At 40.1% G+C, this 25,799-nt stretch overlaps 1 protein-coding gene across 12 annotated transcripts in view; it reads right to left on the bottom strand.

The window, feature by feature from the left end:
* ABCC8 (ATP binding cassette subfamily C member 8) overlaps positions 1-25,799 on the bottom strand; it is a 139,864-nt gene that overhangs the window by 95,564 nt on the left and 18,501 nt on the right. For all 12 annotated transcript variants that reach the window (XR_012668890.1, XR_012668889.1, XM_075129362.1 and 9 more), the window contains 3 exons: positions 24,366-24,554; positions 11,611-11,775; positions 7,853-8,008 (listed from right to left, as the gene is read on the bottom strand). Coding sequence is in view for 10 of the 12 variants with exons in the window: in XM_075129362.1 (XP_074985463.1) it covers positions 7,853-8,008; positions 11,611-11,775; positions 24,366-24,554 (510 nt within the window). In the remaining 2 variants the exon portion in view is untranslated. The remainder of the gene's footprint in view (positions 1-7,852; positions 8,009-11,610; positions 11,776-24,365; positions 24,555-25,799) is intronic.

Here is a 25,799-nt window from a genome sequence, read left to right as displayed (position 1 = left end):
TAATTCCCAGAGGATCATGGTTTTAAAAAATCCTGTAATGAAACTTTACATAACTTCCTTTAAGCAAAACCTCAAAGCTCTTCTCTGCCCAGGACAGGGATATTTAGGACATTTTATCATGACCAAGAAACTCATTACTATGACTGATTCTGTTACAAATGAATAAAAACCTAGTGTTTTGAATATTTCACGAGGAGGGTACATATTTAGAGCCAGTGGGTAACTGCCTTTTGTATGGTTTTAAAAGTAAAGTATGTTTGTAAAAATATAAATTATCCTTCTCAATGACTCGGGGGTTTAAGGATGTGGGATTTTCCATAGAGAAAGACTGACATCTGTGGCAGAAAGGTAAAAGCCCTTACAGGGCCTAATACTGCTTCAAGGGAATCTTTCTATTGACTTCAATGGGCTTGAATCAGGCAGCTACTGAAAGCAGCAGCAAAACTCCCATTCACTTCAGTTGGAACAAAGATAGGCTCAAAGTCCATACACTTTTAGAAAAAAATATATAAATGCATAAATCTTCTAATCAAGGAAAAGTTATGAAGCTCATGAAAATGACTAAAATGTTGGTTAAGTTTCTCCAAAGTAAAAATTAATTTGCTTTAAATAATTGCTTGGTTTGTTTAATTTTTGATTAGAAGACTCTTTTGAGCATCCCTTAAAGTGCTCATGCTGTATTATTAGGAAAAGCAATGAATGGATGTAGGGCAAAGGCATCTTGGAGAGGAGTGCGACAAACCTGATGCAGAATTCATTGATTTCTATAGCACAGTGCATTCAGTATGCTACAACAACACAGGAATTATCCTGATTTGCTGCAGAACACTGTCAGATAATAATGCATTTTAATGTAGATATATTTTTTGCTAGGTTGACAGGAAAGTTAGAACACTCACTGATATTGGACACAATATTTTCAAAAGCTAAAGGATTGTTGTATCCTTTACATACAATCAAAACAAAATTATTCTGATTCTCAGTCACATTGAGGACCCTTGACACTGACTTGGCAGTTTAAAAGGAGCCTTAAAGTAGGTGTAAATGTAACTTACACCCATATTACAGCCCTTTTGCACTGCCAGACTAGTGCAGGAGGGGGCCAGAGTGTAACTGAGAATCTAGCCTTATGTTTTCATCAAAGACACGGACTCTTCTATGTGTCTCAAAGCTCCTTCAGCAGTGCCTTTTTATCTGGGTACAATTCACTCTGTGTGTTTGTTGCAGGATAACTCTACAGCGAATGGACACAGTGCTCTAACATCCAGATTTCTTTTAAGAGCGAACAACCAGCCTTTCGCCATCTCTTCAATACAGTTACTTTCAGTTATAATTGTCCTCACAAGCTTTGCTGGAAATAATATTCATGCATGCACATGGGCATGCACACACGGGCACACACTCTCTCTCTCTCTCTCCCCGCCCCCCACCTGCTCCAATAATGATCAGGTTCTCATTTATTCCCAGAATATCAGGGAAATTCAGGGTTTAAGCACTACCATAAGTTTAAAAAACATATTTCTTTGTACAAACATTTTACTTATACTTGTTGAGAGTCACATGTTAGGCCTTTTATACCCTAGAAAGTTGCACTGTTTTAATGATACAGGTATAGTTAAAGTGGAACATACTGATATAACGGCATCCACACAAGGGGGTAACTATAAAACTATGCTATAGTTCTTCTTTATACTGGTGCAAGTGCATTCACAATGGCGCTTGTACTGGAATAACTGTATTAGTAAAATTTAAAAAAATCAATCATACTGCCTAATGGACAGTTACTTTCAAGTGTAAACCAGACATTAGCGCATGAAGAGTCCAATGGAGCTGTCGTCATTTATACCAGATGAAGATCTGGCCCTAAACATGAAGGCAATTAAAAAAAATAGCTGCTACTTTGTAATTTGTTTACTACTTGTATTTTAGTCGGCTTTCTGCCTAGCCAGCCTCCCTTCTGTGCCAATAGACATTATTCTCAATTCTCATGCATTAACTTGACATCTGAGGTCTGATGCAGCTTCTGTTGGAGTCAATGGGAGTTTTGCCACTGAGTCACCCAGAATTCCTCCTATTCTCGCTCATGTCATGGCTTAGAAGAGCTTCAATCAAGCACAATATTATTAGAATGATAACAGAAAGTGTAAGGTAATACATTAGATATTTCAAAAGTGTGAGCATTCTCCAGGCATTTCAAGAGGAGATGATTAATTGGATTGCAAAGGAAGAAATAAAGCTTCCTAATCCAGAAAACATCACTTCTTCCTCTCCACATGGTCTTCTAATAACATTCAGTTCAGTAACACATGAAGTAACTTTACTTGACCTTTCCTCACTCCCAGCACTGACTGTTAAATATAACTTCTGAACTGCAGTAGAGGGAAATGGGTTCAATGAATAACATTGCTTTGCTTGCTCAGATAATTGTTTGATTCAACCCTCCCATTTTTGATGAGCCAATTAATTTTTCTGTACAATAACATCACAATTTATTCCTGTAGTCCAGACACTGGCAACAATAATCATAAATGGGGCAGATGAGGAAGTGCTGAAAGACACTGTTGTGAAAAAGAACTAGGTATAGCTGGAAAACAACAATCCTATTATGTGAAAAGTTTTGAGGTTTCAACATTTGTTTTTGGTCCACAATTGGGATGAAACAGAGATCTTTCAATTCACCCCCCCCCCCCCACAGTTAGGGCCCTCACCTGGAACAGAGCAGGAGTACTTATGCTCAAATAAATTTGTTAGTCTCTAAGGTGCCACAAGCTTTCCTGAGCTACAGCTCACTTCATCGGATGCATGTAGTGGAAAATACAGTGGGGAGATTTTATATACACAGAAAACATGAAACAATGGGTGTTACCATACACACTATAACAAGAGTGATCAGGTAAGGTGAGCTATTACCAGCAGGAGAGCGGGGGCGGGAACCTTTTGTAGTGATAATCAAGGTGGGCCATTTCCAGCAGTTGACAAGAACATGTGAAGAACAGTGTGTGTGTGTGGGGGGGTGGGGGGGGAATAAACACGGGGAAATAGTTTTACTTTGTGTAATGACACATCCACTCCCAGTCTTTATTCAAGCCTAAGTTAATTGTATCCAGTTTGCAAATTAATTCTAATTCAGCAGTCTCTCACTGGAGTCTGTTTTTCACATTTGGGAACAATGTATACCTTCAAATCAGCGGCACTGCTATGGGTACCTGCATGGCCCCACAGTATGCCAACATTTTTATGGCTGACTTAGAACAACGCTTCCTCAGCTCTCCTCCCCTAATGGCCCTACTCTACTTGCACTATATATTGATGACATCTTCATCATCTGGACCCATGGAAAAGAAGCCCTTGAGGAATTCCACCATGATTTCAACAATTTCCATCCCACCCATCAACCTCAGCCTGGACCAGTCCACACAAGAGATCCATTTCCTGGACACTACGGTGCTAATAAGCGATGGTCACATAACTATACCGGAAACCTACCGACTGCTATGCCTACCTACATGCCTCCAGCTTTCATCCAGACCACACCACACGAACCATTGTCTACAGCCAAGCTCTACGATACAACCGCATTTGCATTTTTTCAATGTTTTAATGTATAACCCCTCACATGGAGACAAACACCTACAAGATCTCTATCAAGCATTCTTACAACTACAATACCCACCTGCTGAAGTGAAGAAACAGATTGACAGAGCCAGAAGAGTATCCAGAAGTTACCTACAATAGGACAGGCCCAACAAAGAAAACAACAAAACGCCACTAGCCATCACCTTCAGCCCCCAACTAAAACTTCTCCAGTGCATCATCACTCATCTACAACCTATCCTGAAGGACGACCCATCACTCTCACAGACCTTGGGAGACAGGCCAGTCCTTGCTTACAGACAGCCCCCCAGCTTGAAGCAAGTACTCACCAGCAACCACACACCTCACAACAAAAACACTAACCCAAGAACCTATCCATGCAACAAAGCCCGTTGCCAACTCTGTCCACATATCTATTCAGGGGACACCATCATAGGGCCTAATCACTTCAGTCACACCATCAGAGGCTCGTTCACCTGCACATCTCCCAATGTGATATATGCCATCATGTGCCAGCAATGCCCCTCTGCCATGTACATTGGCCAAACTGGACAGTCTCTACGTAAAAGAATAAATGGACACAAATTAGACATCAGGAATTATAACATTCAAAAACCAGTCGGAGAACACTTCAATCTCTTTGGTCACTCGATTACAGACCTAAAAGTGGCAATTCTTCAACAGAATTGGAGTTCAAAATTCAAAATCTTCAAAAACAGACTCCAACGAGAGACCGCTGAATTGGAATTAATTTGCAAACTGGATACAATTAACTTAGGCTTGAATAAAGACTGGGAGTGGATGGGTCATTACACAAAGTAAAACTATTTCCCCATGTTTATCCCCTCCCCACCGCCCCCCACTGTTCCTCAGATGTTCTTGTCAACTGCTGGAAATGGCCCACCTTGATTATCACTACAGAAGGTTCCCGCCCCCGCTCTTCTGCTGGTAATAGCTCACCTTACCTGATCACTCTTGTTATAGTGTGTATGGTAACACCCATTATTTCATGTTCTCTGTGTATATAAAATCTCCCCACTGTATTTTCCACTACATGCATCTGATGAAGTGAGCTGTAGCTCACGAAAGCTTATGCTCAAATAAATTTGTTAGTCTCTAAGGTGCCACAAGTACTCCTTTTCTTTTTGCGGATACAGACTAACACGGCTGCTACTCTGAAACCTGGAACAGAGCAGTCACCCATATCCCAGAACATATCCTAGGTCAGTGCTCTAACTTCCTGGCTACTAGCTATTCTGGCCAATGGCTATTCTAGACTCATTCACACACCAAAAATTCCATCCTGGACCTGAGAAACCTATTTAATGAATCTGCATTTTCTGATGAAAAAATGTTTAATCAGTAACTTCCTAACTAGCTCTAGAAATAACATTTTCTTTACAACATCTAGCCTATTAATAAGTCCTTTTGTTCTTTTGACTGACAAACTTAGCTATAGCTACTTCAGTCTGATTTGAGAGTTGTGCAAGTGACAAACCAAGCTAGGGAAAAAGATTTGATGAGGGAATCCATTGTATTGTCCATGCAATGCCAAGCATTCTTGTGTTGGGGTCTTTACCATGCCCTTAATCTGCACATGAAACTCCCATTTATGGCAATCATTTTAAAGTGAAACATACATTTTAGTGATGCAATAATTAATGCTCTATTTGTGGAGAAAATGTAAGACAATTTTTGCACTTTTCTTTTTAAAACACATTTTAAAAATAATAAAAAGTAGTAAATCATTTATTTGCATTAAATTTTACACACATTTAGATCTTGGTATGAATTTAGGAACAGGCTTTGCTTGAGCTCTGCAGACATTATATTGTTTGACTGTTTCATTTTTGCCCTTGCAGTTTTCAAAATATTGGAATTGCAAACTAGTACCTCCCAATTCCCTGAGAAATGAAAGTCTATAAAGGCAGGAGCATAAAATAGCTGCCTTTTATTGCAAATTAGAATTCCAGGGAAGCTGAATAATAATGCTTAGATCTCCAAGTGCTTTACAAAAGAGGGCATAAGAATCATTATTCTGATTTTAAAGATGCAGACACATAGGAATAGAGAAGTTAAAGTGGCTTGCCAAAGGTTACAGCAGCAGCACCAAAACCCAGATTTATTGACTTCAAGGCCAGTGCCTTATCCACTGGACTATTGTGGTATCATCTATACAAAATGTTTTTTTCTGATCCAGTAGCCTTATTCCCTCAATACCTAATGGATGATTACATCATCAATACCCATATCTTCACGCTAGCTGCATCCTCACGCATACCCTCATGGAAATTATACCTGCTTGGGGCAGGAGTAATCACCATGAAGCTCAGAGCAGCTGAGTTAGACTACATCCATTCTTCTGACTTTTAGACTATCCAGACCATCCCCTACGTAACTGCTCACAGAGTACCTTTGCAGTATGAACAGAAATATCACTGATGTACTCGAAACTGAATTGTCTACTTTAAAAAGCAGCATATTAATTTAGAGTCTGTTGTTTCTTTCACTGTTGAGAATTTATATTTGTCAGGGGGGAATTCTTGGCAAAAACAAAAAAAGCAGCCCAACAAATACAATCGGAGTTGCTGTATTTATGTCAGATGAAATAATTTCCATACAGAGACACTGTAGTACCATCAACCTCCTCTCGAAATTCCCAGTAGGAGTTTGGGAGATTTCTATGGTTTTGTTAAATATGGACTTTTCCAAACTAAGTAATTTTCTCTCTCTCTCTCTGTTTTAGTGGGTTAGACACTTAGGAACTTTGTGCTTTCTTCGTCTTAAAGCCCTGATGCAAGCAAACCTGATTTTATTGGGCATTACACATGCATAAGAGCTTCAGAACTGGGCAATTAAGAGCCAACAACTGGTGGTGGCAGTACTGTACAAGTGGAAAAAGAAGAGTAAAGAACTGTGGACGGACATGTATATAGATCAGAGCAAGGAAACAGGAGAGGATAAAATAGCAAACTGATTTCATGTGGCAAGCAAAGCTGTGCAATTTCATGAGCATGAGCTGTGATTGGGATTTGCTGCTAGTTATAGTATCTGGATACATTAAAAGGCACCTGTGTAAAACAACAGCCACAGTCATTTGAAATTATTAGTACTACAATCCCACATATTACAGTGTGTATGTAGTGTAGCTTTTGGCTAGGCTAAATACTGTAGCAAATTAGGCCAAATAGGTATCCAAAAGAACACAGCTGTCTGTGTAGAAACAACTATGTTTTCTTCCAGATTTTTATTTGGTCTGTCTGGAATTCACAACAAGAGGAAAGAGTTGTAAAAATGTAATGGCCCTGAAGGATATTTCTAGGAGTAGGAATAGTGGGCGTATGTATTATCCTCTGGGGCAAGGCATCAAATAATATTTTGGGATATAAATGTAGTGGTCTGCGTCTAGTTCCTGTTAAACATTTATCCACAAAGAAAAGCCAGAACAAAATACTGTGCAGTTTGACAGGACCTTGGCACTCTATGACTGACAGAGATCCAGGGCTAAAATAGGAGAGGAATCAGGGTGGAATGAGCTGTACCAGGAGGGATTTGGTAGGAAGTATACACAGTGCCCATCTGTACAATACCCATGGTGACCAGTGCTATTAGTTTCCCACTTTCATGCACACTAACATTCAAGACGAATGTTTAAAATATGTTTTTGAAAACAGCTTAAGACAGGCTAATGAGCATAGATGTTCAAGAGAAAAAAAGCCAGCTCCTACTGTCCTTAGGCTTTCAGGGGAGTTTGGCATGCCCTGGAGGGCAGTTTTGTTGAATGACCAAAGAATGCAGGATTGAGCCTTAAGTGATTTCAATAAGCCCCTGCTTCCTTTACATCTTCCAGTGGGTCACCATTGAGATTCAGAAAACAAGTGATTGTAATGCTCTATGGTTAGCCCCTTTGTTGTTGTGTCACAATGCAGTGAACGTGATGGTGCATCAAAGTAATGCAACTGGTATAAGGGGCAGCACCTGATGGTATTTGTGGCAGAAAGCTAAGTTTGTTTGGCAACACTCCAAGAGTTAATTCCCAATACAAGTCTAACACACTGCCAACTTACATGCTATTTTCAACCACCACCTACACATTCTTGAGGAAATTTATGACATTCTAAATGAAAACCCTCTTTTATCCTTGTTATAACATTCTTATTTCTATCTTCTTGTTCTCCCTGCTTCAATAAAATTCAGGAGCGAATGATCACTATAGGTGTAAGTACAGTAACAACATATGAACATTCCATGTTCTTACCTGCACAGGCATAGCCCAAAGGTTAGGGCAGAGGAAGAAGAACCACATCAGTTGGTTTGTATCTATGGCAACCAGGTTACAGATCTGTCCTGCAGTCATTTCCCCCATAGACATGTTGGAAGTGGACAGTTGCATAATCTTATTGTATATTTTTGTCTGGAAATTAGAACATTAAGTTTCATGTTCAGAGAAAAATCTGACAGCGCTGACTGTTTTACGTTACCATTAAAACAGATTGGTTTCTGTATTTTAGAGACACTCCCGCCACGTGAAGGGCTGATCTTAAAATATAACCAATTTGTTATTTAGAAGACAAATGCAGCAAAGGTGGCCAAAAAGCGTGAGTGAACATACACAAAACAAGACCTCCAGTTACAAACAGAAAAATGCCCTAGTCCTGCAAACTTTAAATAACAAAAACTGTTACTTTCAGTGGGAGTTGTGCATGTGTGCAAGGAACTCTTTGTATGGGACTTAAAATTTCCGAACCTTCTGTCCTCCACTCCCATGGAAAACTGAGAGATCAGATTTACAACATTTTGCTGAATATTCCCCACTAGGGAGGTGAAGCCTCAAAGAGCCCGAGGACCTACTGGTAACTTTCATGGAAACCACCGATTCTGCAAGGAGAGCTGGTCCTGTCTGTGGTACTTTTGCTTCTCTAACTTTCTATGACGTTTGGTTCAGGCCTCACCCAGCCAGAGGATCTGCTTTGCTGTGCTGATCTTCACTGTGTTGGATCTGAGAATTTAACTCTAGATTTGCAATAAAAATTTCACAAGCTCACAGATGAATAAAATAGTTGGGCTAATGCTCCTTTCAATTAAAAACCATTGTTAAGAGAGGGGAGAATTAGGCTCCATGATTCAGAAAATAAGTAATATGCAATATTTGAGAAGCACTTTTTACCAATTGATTTTCAGTTTAGGTACTAAAGCTATACAGCTTGGCTTCATGGCTGTTAATGAGATTTATTTGATGAAAGGCACCCAGATTCCATGTATCCATTGCATTCAGTTGCCAGCCATAAATCACAAAGGATTAAGCCATGTAGGACAGGTGCAGATTTGTATGAGGGAGGAAAGGAAATGGAAGGTTGCCAGAAAATTGAGAAACTATAGCACAAAGAGAACGTATCCAAAAACCTCAATAGGCTGGAAGACTGCCAGGCAAATTGATGATCTTCATTCTCCTGCCGCCAGGATGTTTGCTAAAAGCTCTCCATTGGAATGGCAACAGAATTTCTTTGCGAGCTGGACTTTTGTGTAACATACAGTACAGGGAACAAAAATCTTAGCTTGTGACAACTATCCTGGAAGGAATGTTTGGCAAGCACACTCATTTCCAGCAACTCAGTAACCTTTTTAGGGAATTTTGTATCAGTTTCTGGCAATGATATTTTAAGTACCTTTCATAGTTATTGGTGGTTTTAAGGACAGCTAAAAGTAGTGGACAACGTGGGAAACCAGGCTGAGGAGGAGAACAGGTTGGTAAAAAACCAAACATTTGTGATTTCCTCACATTTTGGATCAAAATTCTGTTTTCACAGAAATTTTCTGATCAGCTCTAACCAGGGCAGTACTGGTTGGAATGGGTGGAATCCAGAGATCTGGCAGCTAAGAAGAATTTATAATGGATAATCAGAAGTGGATTAAATAATAAGGCAGCTAATTGTAATTGTCCTTGTAATAAATGGGTACTCTCAGTGGCTGTTAGTGTATTTGAATGGATAGGAGGTCTAATTAATGCTAACTATTATCGGGCTGACTTTTCACATCTCTTAGGGTATGTTTTGACCAGTGTATCTAGCAATATTAACTTATAACATTACAATTAATTATTCCATTTACTGTTAGAATTTTTCTAACTGCAGAACTCTGTATAGCAAATAAAGTCATTCTGATCCAGTGTTTACAGTTATATAATATTATGAGCCTGGTTCTGCCACTGTCACTCATGTTGAGTAGTAATGTATTTTTCAAGGTGTCCTATTGATTTTTGGAATAAGACATTTCTCAGTGGAATGGTGGCAGAATTATGTGCACAATACATTTAAGGGACACTTTAAAGGATTCATTGTTTACATAATCACAATTTTTAGAAGAGCTCTAGTATACTTTAAAATCTAGATCCCTCTAAGGTACATTCAACCTTACTATCTATAAATAACCAGTATTCCATTTAATAACAATCCATAAGTCCAATTATGGACTTCTTGAAAGAGCATAACTTTATTATGACTTGTGTAAATGATCCTTAGTCAACATGCTGAATGTATGCAAGGATGATATTTTAAAATTCGCTATCAAATAATATGTCTATTCCAGGACATAACATGGGGCTGAATATTCAGTGAGAATTTTTCTAGTAAATCTGTGGTTTTTTAAAATTTCTCTGCCGATTGTTTTAAGTCTCTGCTTCAGGTAAAATTTTGATGGGCTCTTTGCATTCTGCTCTTGTATCTTTTACAGCTTCTCTTTGGAATTAACTTCCCCAGTTAATCTAACAAACACTGAATTTCTTCACCTTTGAGATATATTGCAAAGCCCATCTGTATACTAAGACTTTTTGCAAAAGGGTGAAGGTTTATTTCTTTTTCCATGGAGGGAAGATTTCTTTTAATATTATTGATATTTTAATTCATATAGATATTTGATTTTATTATACATGACCAGAGATTACAGTACACAGTTTAAAATATATAAACATTCCATCGATAGCCATAGGAAATCGGTAAATAAGATGATTAAATGCAAATTGTAACAAAGGATCTTATTGTACAAGGCCCACATAACATCCTAATGGGTTCAATTTGGGTGATTATTTGTCTTTTATGGAAACCCACTCCTTTGATGACTCTCTCTGTTACGAGAGTCAGAAATTCTGGTCTTGGTTACCCTGCTGTAAATCCAGAATAACTCAGTGGCACCAATTAGGGGTATCGGGAGGGGAAAAGACCCCTTTCCCAAAGGTTTTTGCACTCAAACTTCCATAGGCCACAGAACTGAAGGTGGCGATGGCCCTATTACTTTAAAGCAGTAGTCCTGTACTAAATCAGCAAAGGCTACTGCCAGAGGCACGGTCACAACATGAGTGAAATTTGGCCCAGCCCCTCCATCCAGACAGAAATGTGGCTGGGCCAATGGTGTTGCGATCAAGTGCACAGGGAGTCTGTTCCAATATGGCAGAGCACAGGGGAGTCCTCTAAGAATTTGACTCCTGGAGGCACTGGGTTATGTACTGTGTGGGTGAGAGAGAGAGAGAGGAGACTTCCTGTCCGAGGGAGACTCTGGGTCCCAGCAAGGCGGTCTGGGGGGAGGGCACGGAAAATGAGCAGGGACCAGAATGAGGTCCCTGCTGAGAGGGAGGGGAACCAGAATTCCTCCCCTCCCCCCAAATATATCGGAATTGGTGCCACTGCACTCTCATGATTCAGAGCATACAATCTCTAAATGAGAATGTTAGGAATAAAGTTCTCCTATGAGCATATTACTCCATAACCAGCAACTTCTGAGGCCTTGTACTTCCTCTGCATCCATTACTGCCCATTATTAGAGGCCGAATACTGGACTAGAAGGGCTGATGGTGTGATGGGGGATAGGAACATTTTTGTTTCATTTATCTCGGTGGGACAGCTCCCAATTTACTATGATATAATTAAGTAGAATTTAAACCTATGAGTCTATTACAGCTGTTGTATTTCTAGTATGTATGCATTTTCCCTATGTAGACAGGTTACTTATCATCATCTTGGGTACCTGAATTGCTCCTCTCAAGTTAATTCCAGTTTCAATGGCGACATAGTATGATGCCTGGAGAATTGTCCTTTGCAATAGAAGGGCAAAAAATAGGAGGACAGCCAAAACATAAGCATTGGCCAGGAACTCTTGAGACGAAATAAAGAAAACACCAAGAATTTTAATCTGTAAGAAAAAGAAAGTTAAAAAACAGATTTAAATTGGAATTTTTTTCAGTCAAGCTTAATTTTGTACAACTCATGTTTGAAGAGTTCAAGTTATTACTTTGGAAGTTGTTTCAAATCTGACCCGATACAGTCAGTCTGAAGACTCAAGAAGACAGTGGTGTAGTGCATCAGACTGTGAAGTCTATCTTTGAATTCAGAAGAATTAGTAGATTTTTATTTAACTGCAAAATTATATTCAGCAGAATTTTTTTTATGGAATAACAGAAATCCATAGACACACCCAAACCCCTGTAGAATCCCTTAAAAAGCGGGGAGGAGGACTAACTCATGCAGAGCAGGGTTTTAAGAAACCAGCACCTAAGCTGCCAGAGGTGCTGGCAAACAGGGCAGTTTTATAAGAAGGTTGAGAGAGAGAGAGAGAGAGAGAGAGCGCGTGCGCGCGCGCACTCTAATCTTAGGCCAATAACCCCTCCACCTCCCCGCCGCCCAAAACCCAACCAAGCAGACAAACAAGCCACCCCCCCCCACCAATAAATCCCCCTCAAGAATAAAAATAATGCAGGCAGAAGTCCAGAAGCAGAGTGGGGGCTATACAGTTTATTGCACTGAATGCAGCATGTATGGTTACTTGCCTTGTGGGCAGGTGGTGTATGTACACATATGGTGAAAGCAGCTCATGGCCCTCAGAGATGCAATACGGGTGCTTGAGGCCAAAGACGCTGAAATGGAGGAGCTAAGGGACACAGAAGTATATAGCTAAGACTTTCAGGAACACAATGGAAAGGTCCCACCCTCAGTCTGACAGCCTCTTTGCTGTCAAGGAGGATGAAAGTCTTGGGAAAGGACAACATCAAGCTGGAGTGGAGGGAAACAATCCCATAGTTGGGACCTTTCTTCCAGATGATGTCATGGTATCCTCTTCCACTGAGGATACTTCACCCAGGGAGGGAACCCGAGTTACTAGCAAGAGCCAGCTATAGTAATGAGGGATTTAATTATTAGCAATATAGATAGTTGGGTTTGTGAGGACTGGGAGAACAGCATGGTAAATTGCCTGCCAAATGCGAAGGTTGCATATTTCACAAGACAAGGGAAAGGTAGGCGAGCGGTCCTGGAGGCCAAATTTAGGCTATTAGATAACAGATTAAAGGCCAGGACCCCCATGGTAACATTTTCTGAAATGGTTCAGGATCCACACGAAGGGCAAGAAAGATGCAGAACTGCAGGATCTTACTGTGTGGATGAGATGATGGTGTAGGGAGAAAGGTTTTAGGTTTACTAGCAACTGGGGGACCTTTTAGTAAAGGAGAAGCCCATACATGAAGGATGGGCTCCACCTGAAACAAAATGGAATTAGACTGCTGGCATGTAAGATTAAAAAGGTGTGGAGGATTTTTTTAAACTAAGGCTATGTCTACACTACAGCCAGGATCGATGCTCTGAGATCGATCCATCAGCGGTCGATTTAGCGGGTCTAGTGAAGACCTGCGAAATCGACAGCAGATCACTCTCCAGCTGACCCCTGTACTTTACCCCGATGAGAAGAGTAAGGTAAGTTGACAGGAGAGTTTCTCCCATCGACCCCTGCAGTGTAGACCCTGCGGTAACTCGACCTCACATACGTTGACTCCAGCTATGTTATTCAGTTGTGTAGCATAGGTCGACTTACCACGGTAGTGTAGACATAGCCAAAAGGGTAAGGGCAAAGCCAACAGTTGTGGAGCGACACATGGTTCAGGTGGAGACATCCCTTACAGATTAATTTATTAAAAGTGGAAACTCTATATCCTAGTAAAGCGGATAAGAAAAGAATTGGTAAAGAACAGGTAGGAGCTAGTGAGGAACAGTCAAAAGTACAAAGTCCCATTTAAAGATAACACATGAAGGCAAGAAACTGAATTTTGACAAAATGTGCAAGTGCTTATATACAAATCTCAGGTTTCAGAGTAGCAGCCATGTTAGTCTGCATCTGTAAAAAGAAAAGGAGTACTTGTGGCACCTTAGAGACTAACAAATTTATTAGAGCATAAGCTTTCATGAGCTACAGCTCACTTCATCAGATGTATCCAATGAAGTGAGCTGTAGCTCACGAAATCTTATGCTCTAATAAATTCGTTCGTCTCTACGGTGCCACAAGTACTCCTTTTCTTTATACAAATCTCAGAAGTTTAAATATTAAGATGAGTGAACTACAGTGCCTGGCATGAAATAAGGATACTGCTAGAATAGACATCACAGGAACTTGGTGAGATGAGAATAGTCAATGGGACGTGGTAATACCAGGGGACAAAATATATAGGAATCACAGAGTAGGTCATGCCAGTGGGGGAGTGCCAATATGTGTGAAGGAAATCACAGTCAGATAAAGTACAAATCTTAAATGAATTAAACAATACTACAGAATCTCTTTGGATAGAAATTCCATGCTTGAATAATAAGAATATAGCAGTAGGAACGTACTACTGACTGCCTGACCAGAATGGTGACAGTGATTTTGAAATGCTCAGGGAGATTAGACAGGCTACAAAGACATAAAATGCAGTAATGGGGAATTTTAACTATTCTTCTGTTAACTGGGTATGTCAGCTTAGGAAGGGATGCAGAGATAAAATTTCTGTACACATTAAATGACTGCTTCTTGGAGCAGCTTGCTGTGGAACCCAGAAGGGGAGAGATTTAGTCCTAAGTGGAGCACAAGTCTGGTTCAAGAGGTGAATGTAGCTGAACCACATGGTAACAGCGGCCATAACATAATTAAATTTAACATCCTTGCAGGGGAAAAAGTTTCAAAGAAACCCACCACAATAGCATTTAACTTCAAACAAGGGAACTACACAAAAAATGAAGAACCTAGTTAGACATAAATTAAAAGAAAAAGTCACAATGGTGAAATGCCTGCAGCCTGCATGGAGACCATTTAAAAACACCATAATACAGGCTCAAACTAAGTGTATACCCCAAATAAAAATAATAAAGGTAAGAGGACAAAAAAAAAATTCTGCTGTGGCAAAACTACAGAGTAAAAGAGGTGGTTAGAAGCAAAAAGCCACCCTTTACAAATTGTAAGTCAAATCCTAGTGAGGAAAATAAAAAGGGGCCTAAACTCTGACAAGTCAAGTATAGTAAGGTGGGCCAGGCAAGAATTGGAAGAGCAACTAGCTAATGACAAAAAAACGAACAGCAATTTTTTTTTTAAGTAGTACACGAGAAGGATGAAGCCTTCCGAACAGTCAGTGGAGGCACAGGATGATCAAGGTGCTAAGGGAGCACTCAAAGAAGGCCATTGCTGTGAAATAAAAATGAATTCTTTGCATCTGTCTTCATTGCAGTGGATATGAGAGTGATTCCCAAACCCAAGCAATTCTTTTTAGATGACAAATCCGAGGACACTCACCAATTTATTGAGGAAGTCAACAAGCACGTGGACAAGGGTTACCAGTGGATATAGTATACTGGGACTTTCAGAAAGCCTTTGACAAAGTCCTTCGCCAAAGGCTCTTAAGTAAACTAAGCTGTCAGGGAATAAGAGGGAAGCTCCTCTTATGGATCAGTAACTGGTTAAAAGATAGGAAATAAAGGGTAAGAATGGTCAGTTATTTACACTGGAGAGAGGTAAATAATAGTGGAGTCCCTGAACAATCTGTACTGGACTGTGCTGTTCAACATATTCATAAATGATCTGGAAAAAGGGATAAACGGTGAGGTGGCAAAATTTGCAGATGATACAAAATTACTCTAGTCAGTTTTGGATTTAACTACAAAGAGACCTCTCTAAATTGGGTGACTGGGCGACAAAATGGCAGATGAAATTCAATGTTAAAAGTGAAAAGTTATGCATATTGGAAAAAAATAATCCCAACTACACATACACAATGATGGGATCTGAATTAGCTGTTACCACTCAAGAAAGATCTAGGAGTCATCATGGATACTTCCCTGAAAACATCCATAGCAGTCAAAAAAGCTAATAGAATGTTAAGAACGATTAGAAAAATGGATACATATTAAAATAGAAAATATAATTCCACTACATAAATCCATGGTATGCTCACACCTTGAATACTTCAGTTCTGGTCCCATGTTAGAGAAGATATTAGTATTGGAAAGGTTACTCTTCTCTGCACCAAAAATAAATAGGCTACAGAACAGCTTCCATATGAGGAAAGATTAAAAGGAGTGGGACTGTTCAATTTAGAAAAAAGATGACTAAGGGGGGATATGACAGAAGGCTATAAAATCATGAATGGTGTGGAGAAAGTGAATAAGGAAACATTATTTACCCCTTCACATGACAAAAACCAGGGGTCACCATATGAAATGAATACTCATCTGGTTTAAAACAAGCATAACAAAGTACTTCACACAACACACAGTCAATCCCTGCAGCTCATTGCCATGGGATGTTGTGAAAGCCAAAAGAATAAGTGGGCTCAAAAAAGAATTAGATAAGTCCATCAATGGCTGTTAGTCAAAATGTTCAGGGATGCAACCCCATGCTCCGGTGCTCCTAACCTCCAACTGCCAGAAGCTGGGACTGAACGATAGGAAATGGATCACTTGAAATTGCACTGTTCTGTTCATTCCTTCTGATGCACCAGTAACCAGCCTTTGTCAGAGAGACAGGATACTGGGCTAGATGGACCATTGTTCTGACACAGTATGGTTGTTCTTACATTCTTTAATGGGCAACATGACCCCCTTTCAGCAAGGTACTGAAACACATGATTAATTTAACTGACTTCAGTGGGACTATTCACAAGCTTAAAATTAGGCACATGCTCAGTTATCTTGCAGACTATGGGCCAATATCCAAAAATTCTGTGTAAGAGTTTCTAGTGCCCAGGATAATCAGTAGAAAGTCTTCTGAAATCTTCTCTTCTTCATGCAGTGGCAGTGCACACTTCCTCACATGGTTCCCTGCCAGCAGTCCCCAGCTTTCACCTAGCAGGACTCCTTCCCATGGTAAGAAGATAGTTCAGCATCTATCCACACACAGTTCTTGGCATCTCTGCTGAGACTGTCAATGAAGTGACCAATCAGTACCGAATGTGGATTGTGTTTTTGTACTGTGGACACCTGTACACTGGGAATTGGACTGAGGCCAAACTCCTCACTAAACATTAGCCAAACTGAACAGCTATCAGATGGCAAGGACTTTCACTCAGCACTGACCTAGGCTGGATTTGAATGAGTGAAGGTCTCTTAGCCCTCCCATCTCCTAGTGACATAACATCTTGTAAACGGTGTTTGCTGACTATAGAGTATTGAGATTCCCACTGAGGCTGAGCTCAGCTTGCCACAAGTAACAAAAAAGTCTGCCCCGAAGACCCTTACTCATTCAAGGATTCCTTACTCACACGAGTAGTTCCATTGAAGTCACAGCCTACGTATATAATAAGTCAGTGGACTATTCACAAGACCATCGAATATTACATGAGAGTCCCAAGCTCCCGAAATAGGAGCATACACCATTTGTTTGTTTATTTTCTACCATCAAGACTAAATTGATAGATGCTGTTTTCCACAATAAAAACCAAGGACAGAAGAACAATTTCTGTTGCCACAGTAAAAGAAACATTAGGCCATTTGCCATCATTCAAGTGACATAAGTATTACAAACCACAGACGTTTAATCTAGCAGAAATGCATTATTTCAATTGATTGCTATAGAGTCAGATCTCTGTGACAAAGTTAAGGTTACATTTAGGTACACATAAAATCATTGATATCAAGTACTTGCATCCAAATTTTCCAAACTGCTCATCTTCTAATTTTAGGCACCTAAGTTTTTGGGTGATCAAAAATTGAGTTACCCAAAGTTACAAACCACTTTGGAAAATGTTTGCCTTCGTTTACAAGGGGCTACATCCAATATCAGAGCCAATTCATTCAATTATTCACGAGCTAATATATACTACATATATCAGCCAGAAAATCATTGACTTCAGTGAGAAAGCAAAGCCAATTTACAATCTTTTGTTAGGATTGGAAAGGACAGTTTCTGTAAGACTGAGAACTGAACTAATGAATAATGATGATGTAATGGAATTCATGTCAGGTATGCTCCAAAAATTTACTACTTTGTTTAATACAGTTTATCATGGTTTTTAGAAACAATTTGCAGGCAACTAAGCATAAGGCCCTGATTCATCAAGGTACTTTAGCACAGACCCAACTTTAAGCATTTAATTTCTCTCATTGAAATGAATGGAACCACTCACATGCCTAAAGTTAGTCATGTGTTTCAGTACCAGAACTTGAATGCTTGATCTTTCCAGTTCATTTGATACTTGATGGTGTCACTGAGTAGTGGAGAACAGACAACATCAAAGTTAAGGGCAATTAAAGAATAATAGCATCAGTTCTTTGCTTCACTTGTCAACATACTTTAGCAGCTATACTTGTGAACAGATAAGGAGACTGCGTGGAATGGTACTAATTCTGCATTTTAATCCATATCAAGAATGGACCCATTGAAAACATATTCAACCAGATGGAGTCTCCAAGGCATATCAACAGAACACAAAAAATCTTTGGTGATACTTGTTTTGCTAAACACATACCAAGTAGAAAATTTCTTCGAACAATCATGCTACATGCCCATCCATTATAGTTATGAAATTATGGCAAATGGGATATTATATTGTATTTTTAATTATCCATAGTTTTATAGATTTCACATTATTCTAAGGTAGTGTCAACATACATAGGCACTGTACATACATATAGTAAAATGAAGTCCCTGTCCCAGATTGCTTATGATTTTGGCATTTCAGGTAACAGTGAACTTCCCTCTAACTCTATGGAGATGGAGCTGCAGCTGCAAACTCAAACTCCCGTGAAAATCAAATAGAAGGGAAATTAACACCCAAAGTCCCACAGTTTAGCATGGAAAGCTTTAGCCCACAAAACAAAGGTACAAAGGGTTACTGTAGGTTACTTGTGCCTTATAGCAGGAATAATACTTGGGGGATGGGGGAACATGTGGATACGTCCCTTATTCACATGTTGAGGAGGGTGCTTAAGCCCAAGTGTCCTCAAACTTGCTCATTTTCCATCCCAAACTAGACCCTTTTTAACCTTGTGTTCTATAAAATAAAGGACTGGGCATATAGGTGGCTGGTGAACGGCTTCCACTTACTACAGATGACCATACCTAGTATTTAACTTCATATCTATGCATGTGTAGCCTCTGCTCACACTTAAACGAGAGTGCAAAAGCCTTGTGTTTCTTCCTGCACACTATGCAAGGACTTGCAAATTCAAGGCTGAATTACACTAGCAGAGAACCTGGGTCTTTGTTTTCCAAAGGGGCATTACAAAACCCTTTAAATGCAGCTATTGAAATACAACTACTTAAAACCACTGATAACTATTCCAAGGATGCTATGAAGGGTATCACAATGTTTTTTTAAAAAAGAAAAAAAAAAAAAGTACCCTAACTTAAACATAGGAGTTATTCATGGATTTTAATGGAGATATGAATGCATTCTATCCAGCAATATGCCGAGTGCTAAGGCCCTGATCCAGCAAAGCACTTAAGGAAGTGAAGTCCCATTGACTTAAATTTAAGCATGTGCATAAGTGCTTTGCTGGACTGGGACCAGAGTGCTCAGCACTTTGCCATGTCAAGCCCTATAATTGTTAGGGGTTTCCCCCCCATGTCTTTGTGGTTTTGCTGTATAAATCTGCTCTTGTTACTTCATCTATGATTTCTAATGTTCATTCAGGATGGAAGATACACATCCCATTGACAAACCAAACAGGTTGTCACATCATCAGGATCTTTTCTTCAATGCAAGATGACTGAGGTACATACAAGCTAAATATCACAAGAACATTCCGAGAGGTGAACAACAAATCATGATGCTACCGAGTTATAAACAAACATGAAAAGCTTGATAGAATTTATAAAATTATAGATCTGTGACTTGCTGTAGTACTGCCAACGGTAGTTACTACACTGCCTGTGATATCCGTATGACCTAAGAGCCCAGATATTCACTCTCTATGACTGAGGGCTTGAAAGATGTAGCAAATACCATATATTATCCTCATAGCTGTTTACTTTAAAGCTGCACTTAGTATCTTCTGATTGTTTCTGTAATTTTGCTTAAAACAAAAATGATACAGGCAGAAACTGTGGATAAGATAAGAATATTAAACTGTCCATGTCAGATTCTAAGGTTTTTTAACTGGTACTGTGTATACAATTTCATAAAGGAAAACTTTGAAAGCGATCATTAGCGTTGGTTCTCTGTGACATCTCCTCAGTGCAAGCCCTTTAGAACAAAGAAATGCTAAGTTATGGGACATCTTGTAGCTGCACCCTAATGCCCACACAGCATGTTTTGACTGATAGTGACAGACTCTGTATCACTACAGAGAACTTCCTTCTGCCTCCATCATATTCAGAAATCTGTAACAAACAAGCATCACTCACAGGATAATGCAAAACCTTAATTAAAGTCTCTGACTTCTCCCGCAACACACACAGCACTGCATACCTAATTTGTGAACACACCAGCCCCCAGTAGTTGCTAGTGTCGTACAGTTTGTAACTAAAGTTTTGTACTACACTTTGGGCCAGATTCTGACCTGTTACTTCAGCGTATATATGGAGTAAATCCAAGCAAACAGAGAATCAGACCTATTGACTTCTGTGGAGTTAATCTAGATTTGAAACTGAGACAGAATCTGGCCCTTCATAGACAAACTTCTCCTCCCCTCCACCCCCAAATTATCCTTATCTTCATAAGATTGTTTTCTAAAAGGTTTCTCCATCTTTGTTTTCCCACAGCTAAAACATTTCCTACATTCCCAGGAGCAAACTATTAATAAAGGTATTTACCCTTTACAAATAAAGAGGTTTTCCATTCAGCGGCGGTGCTAGCTTATTGGGGACCTTAAGCAGGAATACTGGGGGGGGCCTCTCCCAATACTAAAATAGACAAGTTATTATAAAAAGTGAATGGGGGCTCCCTTGAGCTGCTCGGGGACCCAAGCAATGGCTTAGTCTGCTTATATCTAGTACCAGCTCTGTTCCTGTTGCAAGGAAAATCACACATAAAAGCTTTTCCATAACAGACCTAGGCACATGCAGGTTTCTCTTAGTATATTGGTTTATTTACATACAGCTTGAATTGAAAGACATTTCTTGTTATTTTGCAAGAGCTAAAAGCAATTTTCACAGTTGAAGTCCAATTGCTGTTTTGGCAGTGAAGCTATGTGAAAGCCAGGCCTAATGAAAAGAGAAAGCTTCTCTGGGCATCATTGTACCAAAGGCAAGATCCTATCATGCAGTCTTTCATGGTCCATAGTGGGACAGTGGACCAACCGGCTTCATTCATTTGCACTCCAGGCAGCTGTTGGCATGGGCATTCTCAACTTGCAGCTTTAGCCCACCCACCAAAAAAGATTTAAGGATTTCATTAATAAATAAAAGAAGCTCTAAGTTTGGAACAGAAGTTTGTTTATCTCACTTTTATTAATAGTATACAAAAAGTGAACTATGGATAAGATGGGGAACAGTCTATACCTGAACTGTTGATTATACTGGAAAATGAATTCCTTCATATTTTGCTTTTGTTACCCCTTGGGTTCCTCTCTCACCTCGGACTCTGACAAGGAAAAGTAGCAACTAGAGGCTCTTTGACCCACACGCATGATGAGGTTGGGGTCAGATGTTCCAAAAGGACAGCTGAAGAATCATGATGTCTGATCAGCACCCTCCCTTTGTGAAAAGAGAACATGGAATTCAAGCAGAATTTGGATTGGGGGGAGGGGGAGGGGAGGAGGTAAAGAGATGAGCCAAACAGGAGGCAGCCCCAGAAAAGTGGCAGCTGTCTGGACCTAACCCAGGTCTCTATTGAGAGAGGGGAGCAGATGCTCTTGTGCATAGAGTGAGAAAGAGAATCCGTAACCTTCATGAGAAAATAAGGAAAACAACTAGTCTGGCTACAGAAAGAGTGGCAGAAAAACAGACAGGTGAGAAGGAACCCTGCTTACTGAGCCATTTCCAAGCAAGGGTAGAAAAGAGCCAGAGCCTGGCTACCAAGAGCCAGCTGTTACCCTGGGGAAAGATAGGGACCTCAAAGCAGCTGAGACCTTCAGAGGACTATACCCCTCCCGGGCTGAAGAGAACAGTTATCAAGGGACTGTCCCTACTACAATAACAAAAGTTATTTTTTTTAAAACTCTAGTCCGCCACAACAACAACAAAAAAAAAGAAAAAAAAAAAGAAAGAAAAAAAGCAGCGCTGTCTATGCTCTTGGCGGTTTTGCAAAACAAGTTTAACTCTGTTCACTACATTTTTGAAGAAAAGTTCTCAAGAATTTGCCCATATTTCATTACCACAACACTCAAAGTCTACAGGCTAGATCTTGATCAATGGCAAGGTGGCAAGAAGGGGCTTTAAAACTGCCTTAAATAGGCATACCCACAATGTGAGGGAATCCCCGGCTCGAATAAAGCTAGCACAGCTAGTTGTATGCCACTCCCTCAAACTTTGCATTTCCCTTTCCACTGGGCAGTGAAGGGGGCATGACCAGAGACCATTGCATTCAGGTGACCCCTAACTTGCATAATTTAGAACAGCCCAGAGGCTGCCCCTCAGTTGCACCCAATGATCGTGTCAAGCTATCAAGCACAGCTGGATGAGATTCCATTCCAAGTTTATCAGGGCCAGTCTTGAGATTTCTGCATGGGGGGTGTGTGTGTGGGGGGATCATTAGTCAAAGCTTGTTAGGGGAAGTTAAACAGAGCAGAATCAATAAATGCCTTCATTCCAGGCAAGTCAGCAAGAGTCACAGCTCATGATTAAGGCTGTGATTTTGTCACGGACGTCATGGAATCTGTTACTTCCAAATACCTCCGTGACTTCAGCCAGTGCCAGCTGGGAGCTGCTGGGTCCCCTGCCACCTACGGAGGCAGGGACCCCCACAGCTCTCCGGCAGCCGTGGGCAATAGGGGGAGACCCCTGGAGCTTGGAGCCCACAGGGTTGTGCGGGCCCCTGGAGTTTCCAGGGTGCCCACAGCTGCCCAGGCTCCCCATTTTGTCACTGATATTTTTGGTAAAAGTCAGGGACAGGTTACAGGCTTCCATGAATTTTTCATTGTTGCCCATAACCTGTCCGTGACTTTTACTAAACATATCTGTGACAAAATCTTAGCAACATCAGGGTTCGAAGGGACCTCAGGAGGTCCTCTAGCCAGTGCCAGCTCCAGGCACCAGCGAACCAAGCAGGTGCTTGGGGTGGCAAATGTAAAGGGGCGGCAGGAGGTCGGGTGCTGGGGCGGCAATCTGCTCTTGGCGGCAGCTCCGTCACAGTGTGTTTCGTGCTCGGCGGCAGGGACACGACTCTTCTTCGGTCCCCGGCGGCAATTCGGCGGCCGCACCATCACTCCGCCTCGGCAAGGTTTTTTTGGCTTGTTTTTTTTGCCGCTTGGGGTGGCAAAAACGTTGGAGCTGGCCCTGCATCTAGTCCAACCCCCTGCTCAAAGCAGGACCAATCCCAAGATTCTCCATAACATTTTGCAGCAATTTCAACAATCTTTCCCTATTATCTGTTATTTTCATTTGCATTGGCTGCTGTTTTACTGTCTTCCACTGAATTTGTTGTTTATTGTTTCCAATTAGGATAAGCACAAGATAAAGGACTGTTGTTGGATAAATGAATGATTGTTTCTAAGCTTAAAAACTTTGTCAAAAATCTCGCCTCTCCAACACATGCAATACATTTTAATATTTAGTTTGAGGCCTGATCCAAAGTACATTGGAGTCAATGGGATTTAGATCAGGCCCTTACAGGAAACAATGTTATATTAAAAAAGAAAAAAAAATCAGCGAATAGCACAAATAATGATCCTTTCCTAGAAATGACTTAGCAGTATAATGTGAAAATGCTCATTGTGCTTTTGTTCCTGAGAATAATCAAGAATGAAGTCTTTTTTTCTTGGATATTATTCCCTTGGATAGCATCGTCTAAGTCTCTTATAGTTGACCTTTCAAAGATGAGCTCCCTCAAGACTCTGATGGAAACTCTTTGTCATAGCTCAAATTACTTTGTCCTTTGGTTTTAGGATAAAAGCCTGCTGCTGCTTCAGTCCTTTAAGATAGCCCACGTTGTCAGAATTTAAAAACTGGACCCCCATCCTTAAAATAAACTTCTCCCTTTTCAGAGCGTAAGGTCACCAGGGCAGGCACTGATGCTCCAGGTCAAGAAAGCACTTAACCACATACTTAACTTCAAGCATATATTTAAGTCCTTCAAGGGGACTTACGTATGTGCTTAAGCACTGTCTGGAATAGAGATGCTTTCCTGAAGTAGGGCCCTAGACGTCTTATGTGTGTGGACAGCACCTAGTACATTCTTGGCATCACAAGTGTACAAATAATGATCATAAATAGAAAATTCCAAATGAGTAATCAAAACACACTTCAGGAGTAGCGTTCTGTTTGTGTCAGAGGCCAACCTCTATATGTTCACTTAGGGCCTGATCCAAAACCCAGGGAAGTCAACTGAAATATTCCAATTAGTTTTAGTAGGCTTTGGATCAGGCTCTTTGTTAAGATATTCTAGGTAGTACCTGTGGACGGATGGTGTTATTTCCTTTTCCAACGTGGTGAACAATCCCAGAGATACAGAGGGGACCAGCAAACCCAAGCAAGTCAGCCAGAATACGGAAAGTGCTGCTGAGAACTAGTGGTCTCCCAAATGCACAGCAGAGAGCACACCAAATTGATTTGGATCCTTGTGGATATGGAGACCTTTTGTCCTGCCCAGAATTAAAAAAAAATAAATAAAAAGAAGGTTATATAAACATTACAATATGTAAATACAATTGATATTTTAAATTTTAAAAATGAGCCTTGAGAGTAGATGATTCAGAATATTGATTTGATAAGCAGTAACCTCTGGGCTAGAGCTGGGCAGGAACTAGAATTCTGTTTCATGGGAAAATCCACAATTTAAAAATTCTTCAACAAAAAAACTTCAAAAACAGACTCCATCGAGAGACTGCTGAATTGGAATTAATTTGCAAACTGGATACAATTAACTTAGGCTTGAAGAGAGACTGGGAGTGGATGGATCATTACACAAAGTAAAACTATTTCCCCCATGTTTATCCCCATCCCCCCACTGTTCCTCAGACGTTCTTGTCAACTGCTGGAAATGGCCCACCTTGATCATCACGACAAAAGGTTCTCCCTTCCCCTGCCGACACTCTCCTGCTGGTAATAGCTCACCTTAAGTGATCACTCTTGTTACAGTGTGTATGGTAACACCCATTGTTTCATGTTCTCTATGTATATAAATCTCCCCACTGTATTTTCCACTGAATGTATCCGATGAAGCAAGCTGTAGCTCACGAAAGCTTATGCTCAAATAAATTTGTTAGTCTCTAAGGTGCCACAAGTACGCCTTTTCTTTTTGCGAATACAGACTAACACGGCTGCTACTCTGAAATTTAAAAATTGTATTTTTGTTCTGAATCAGAATGAACATAAAAAAATTTCCCATGGAATGAAGTTTGACCACAAATTATTTTTTTAAATCATTTCATTTCAATTTAGACTTTTAAATTTATAGTATAAATTGCTAAACAAAAAAATTGGAACATTCCATTTTAAAAAAAGTTTGTTTTGGGAAAAAATAATGAAGCATTCTATTTCAGCCTTATCAGAATGCTTCATTATTATTTTTTCCCCCAAAACAAAATTTTGTTGACATCAATATGTTTTTGAGCAAAGTTTCAATTTTGTCAAAACAAAATTATTTGATAGCAAAACATTTCACTGGAAAATTTTCAAGCAGCTGTACTCTTGGCCTTGTGCCAAAGAGGAGGGGAAATTTTCTCTAGTTAAACAGGAAGACTAAGAATGGGTAGCCACAAGACCCACTTATGCTGATTTGGCTTACGAGTTGCACAGTGAACAGTAACACAATGGTTCTACAACGTAGTGTTGTAAAAGCCATTTTGTGCTAAAAATATAGGGGGAATTTGTGCAAATTGCACATA

The sequence above is a fragment of the Caretta caretta genome, chromosome 6 (genome assembly GCF_965140235.1).
Source record: "Caretta caretta isolate rCarCar2 chromosome 6, rCarCar1.hap1, whole genome shotgun sequence".
NCBI lineage: Eukaryota > Metazoa > Chordata > Testudines > Cheloniidae > Caretta > Caretta caretta.
Note: the sequence above shows the minus strand (reverse complement) of the source record. Positions and strands in the feature narration are given on the sequence as shown.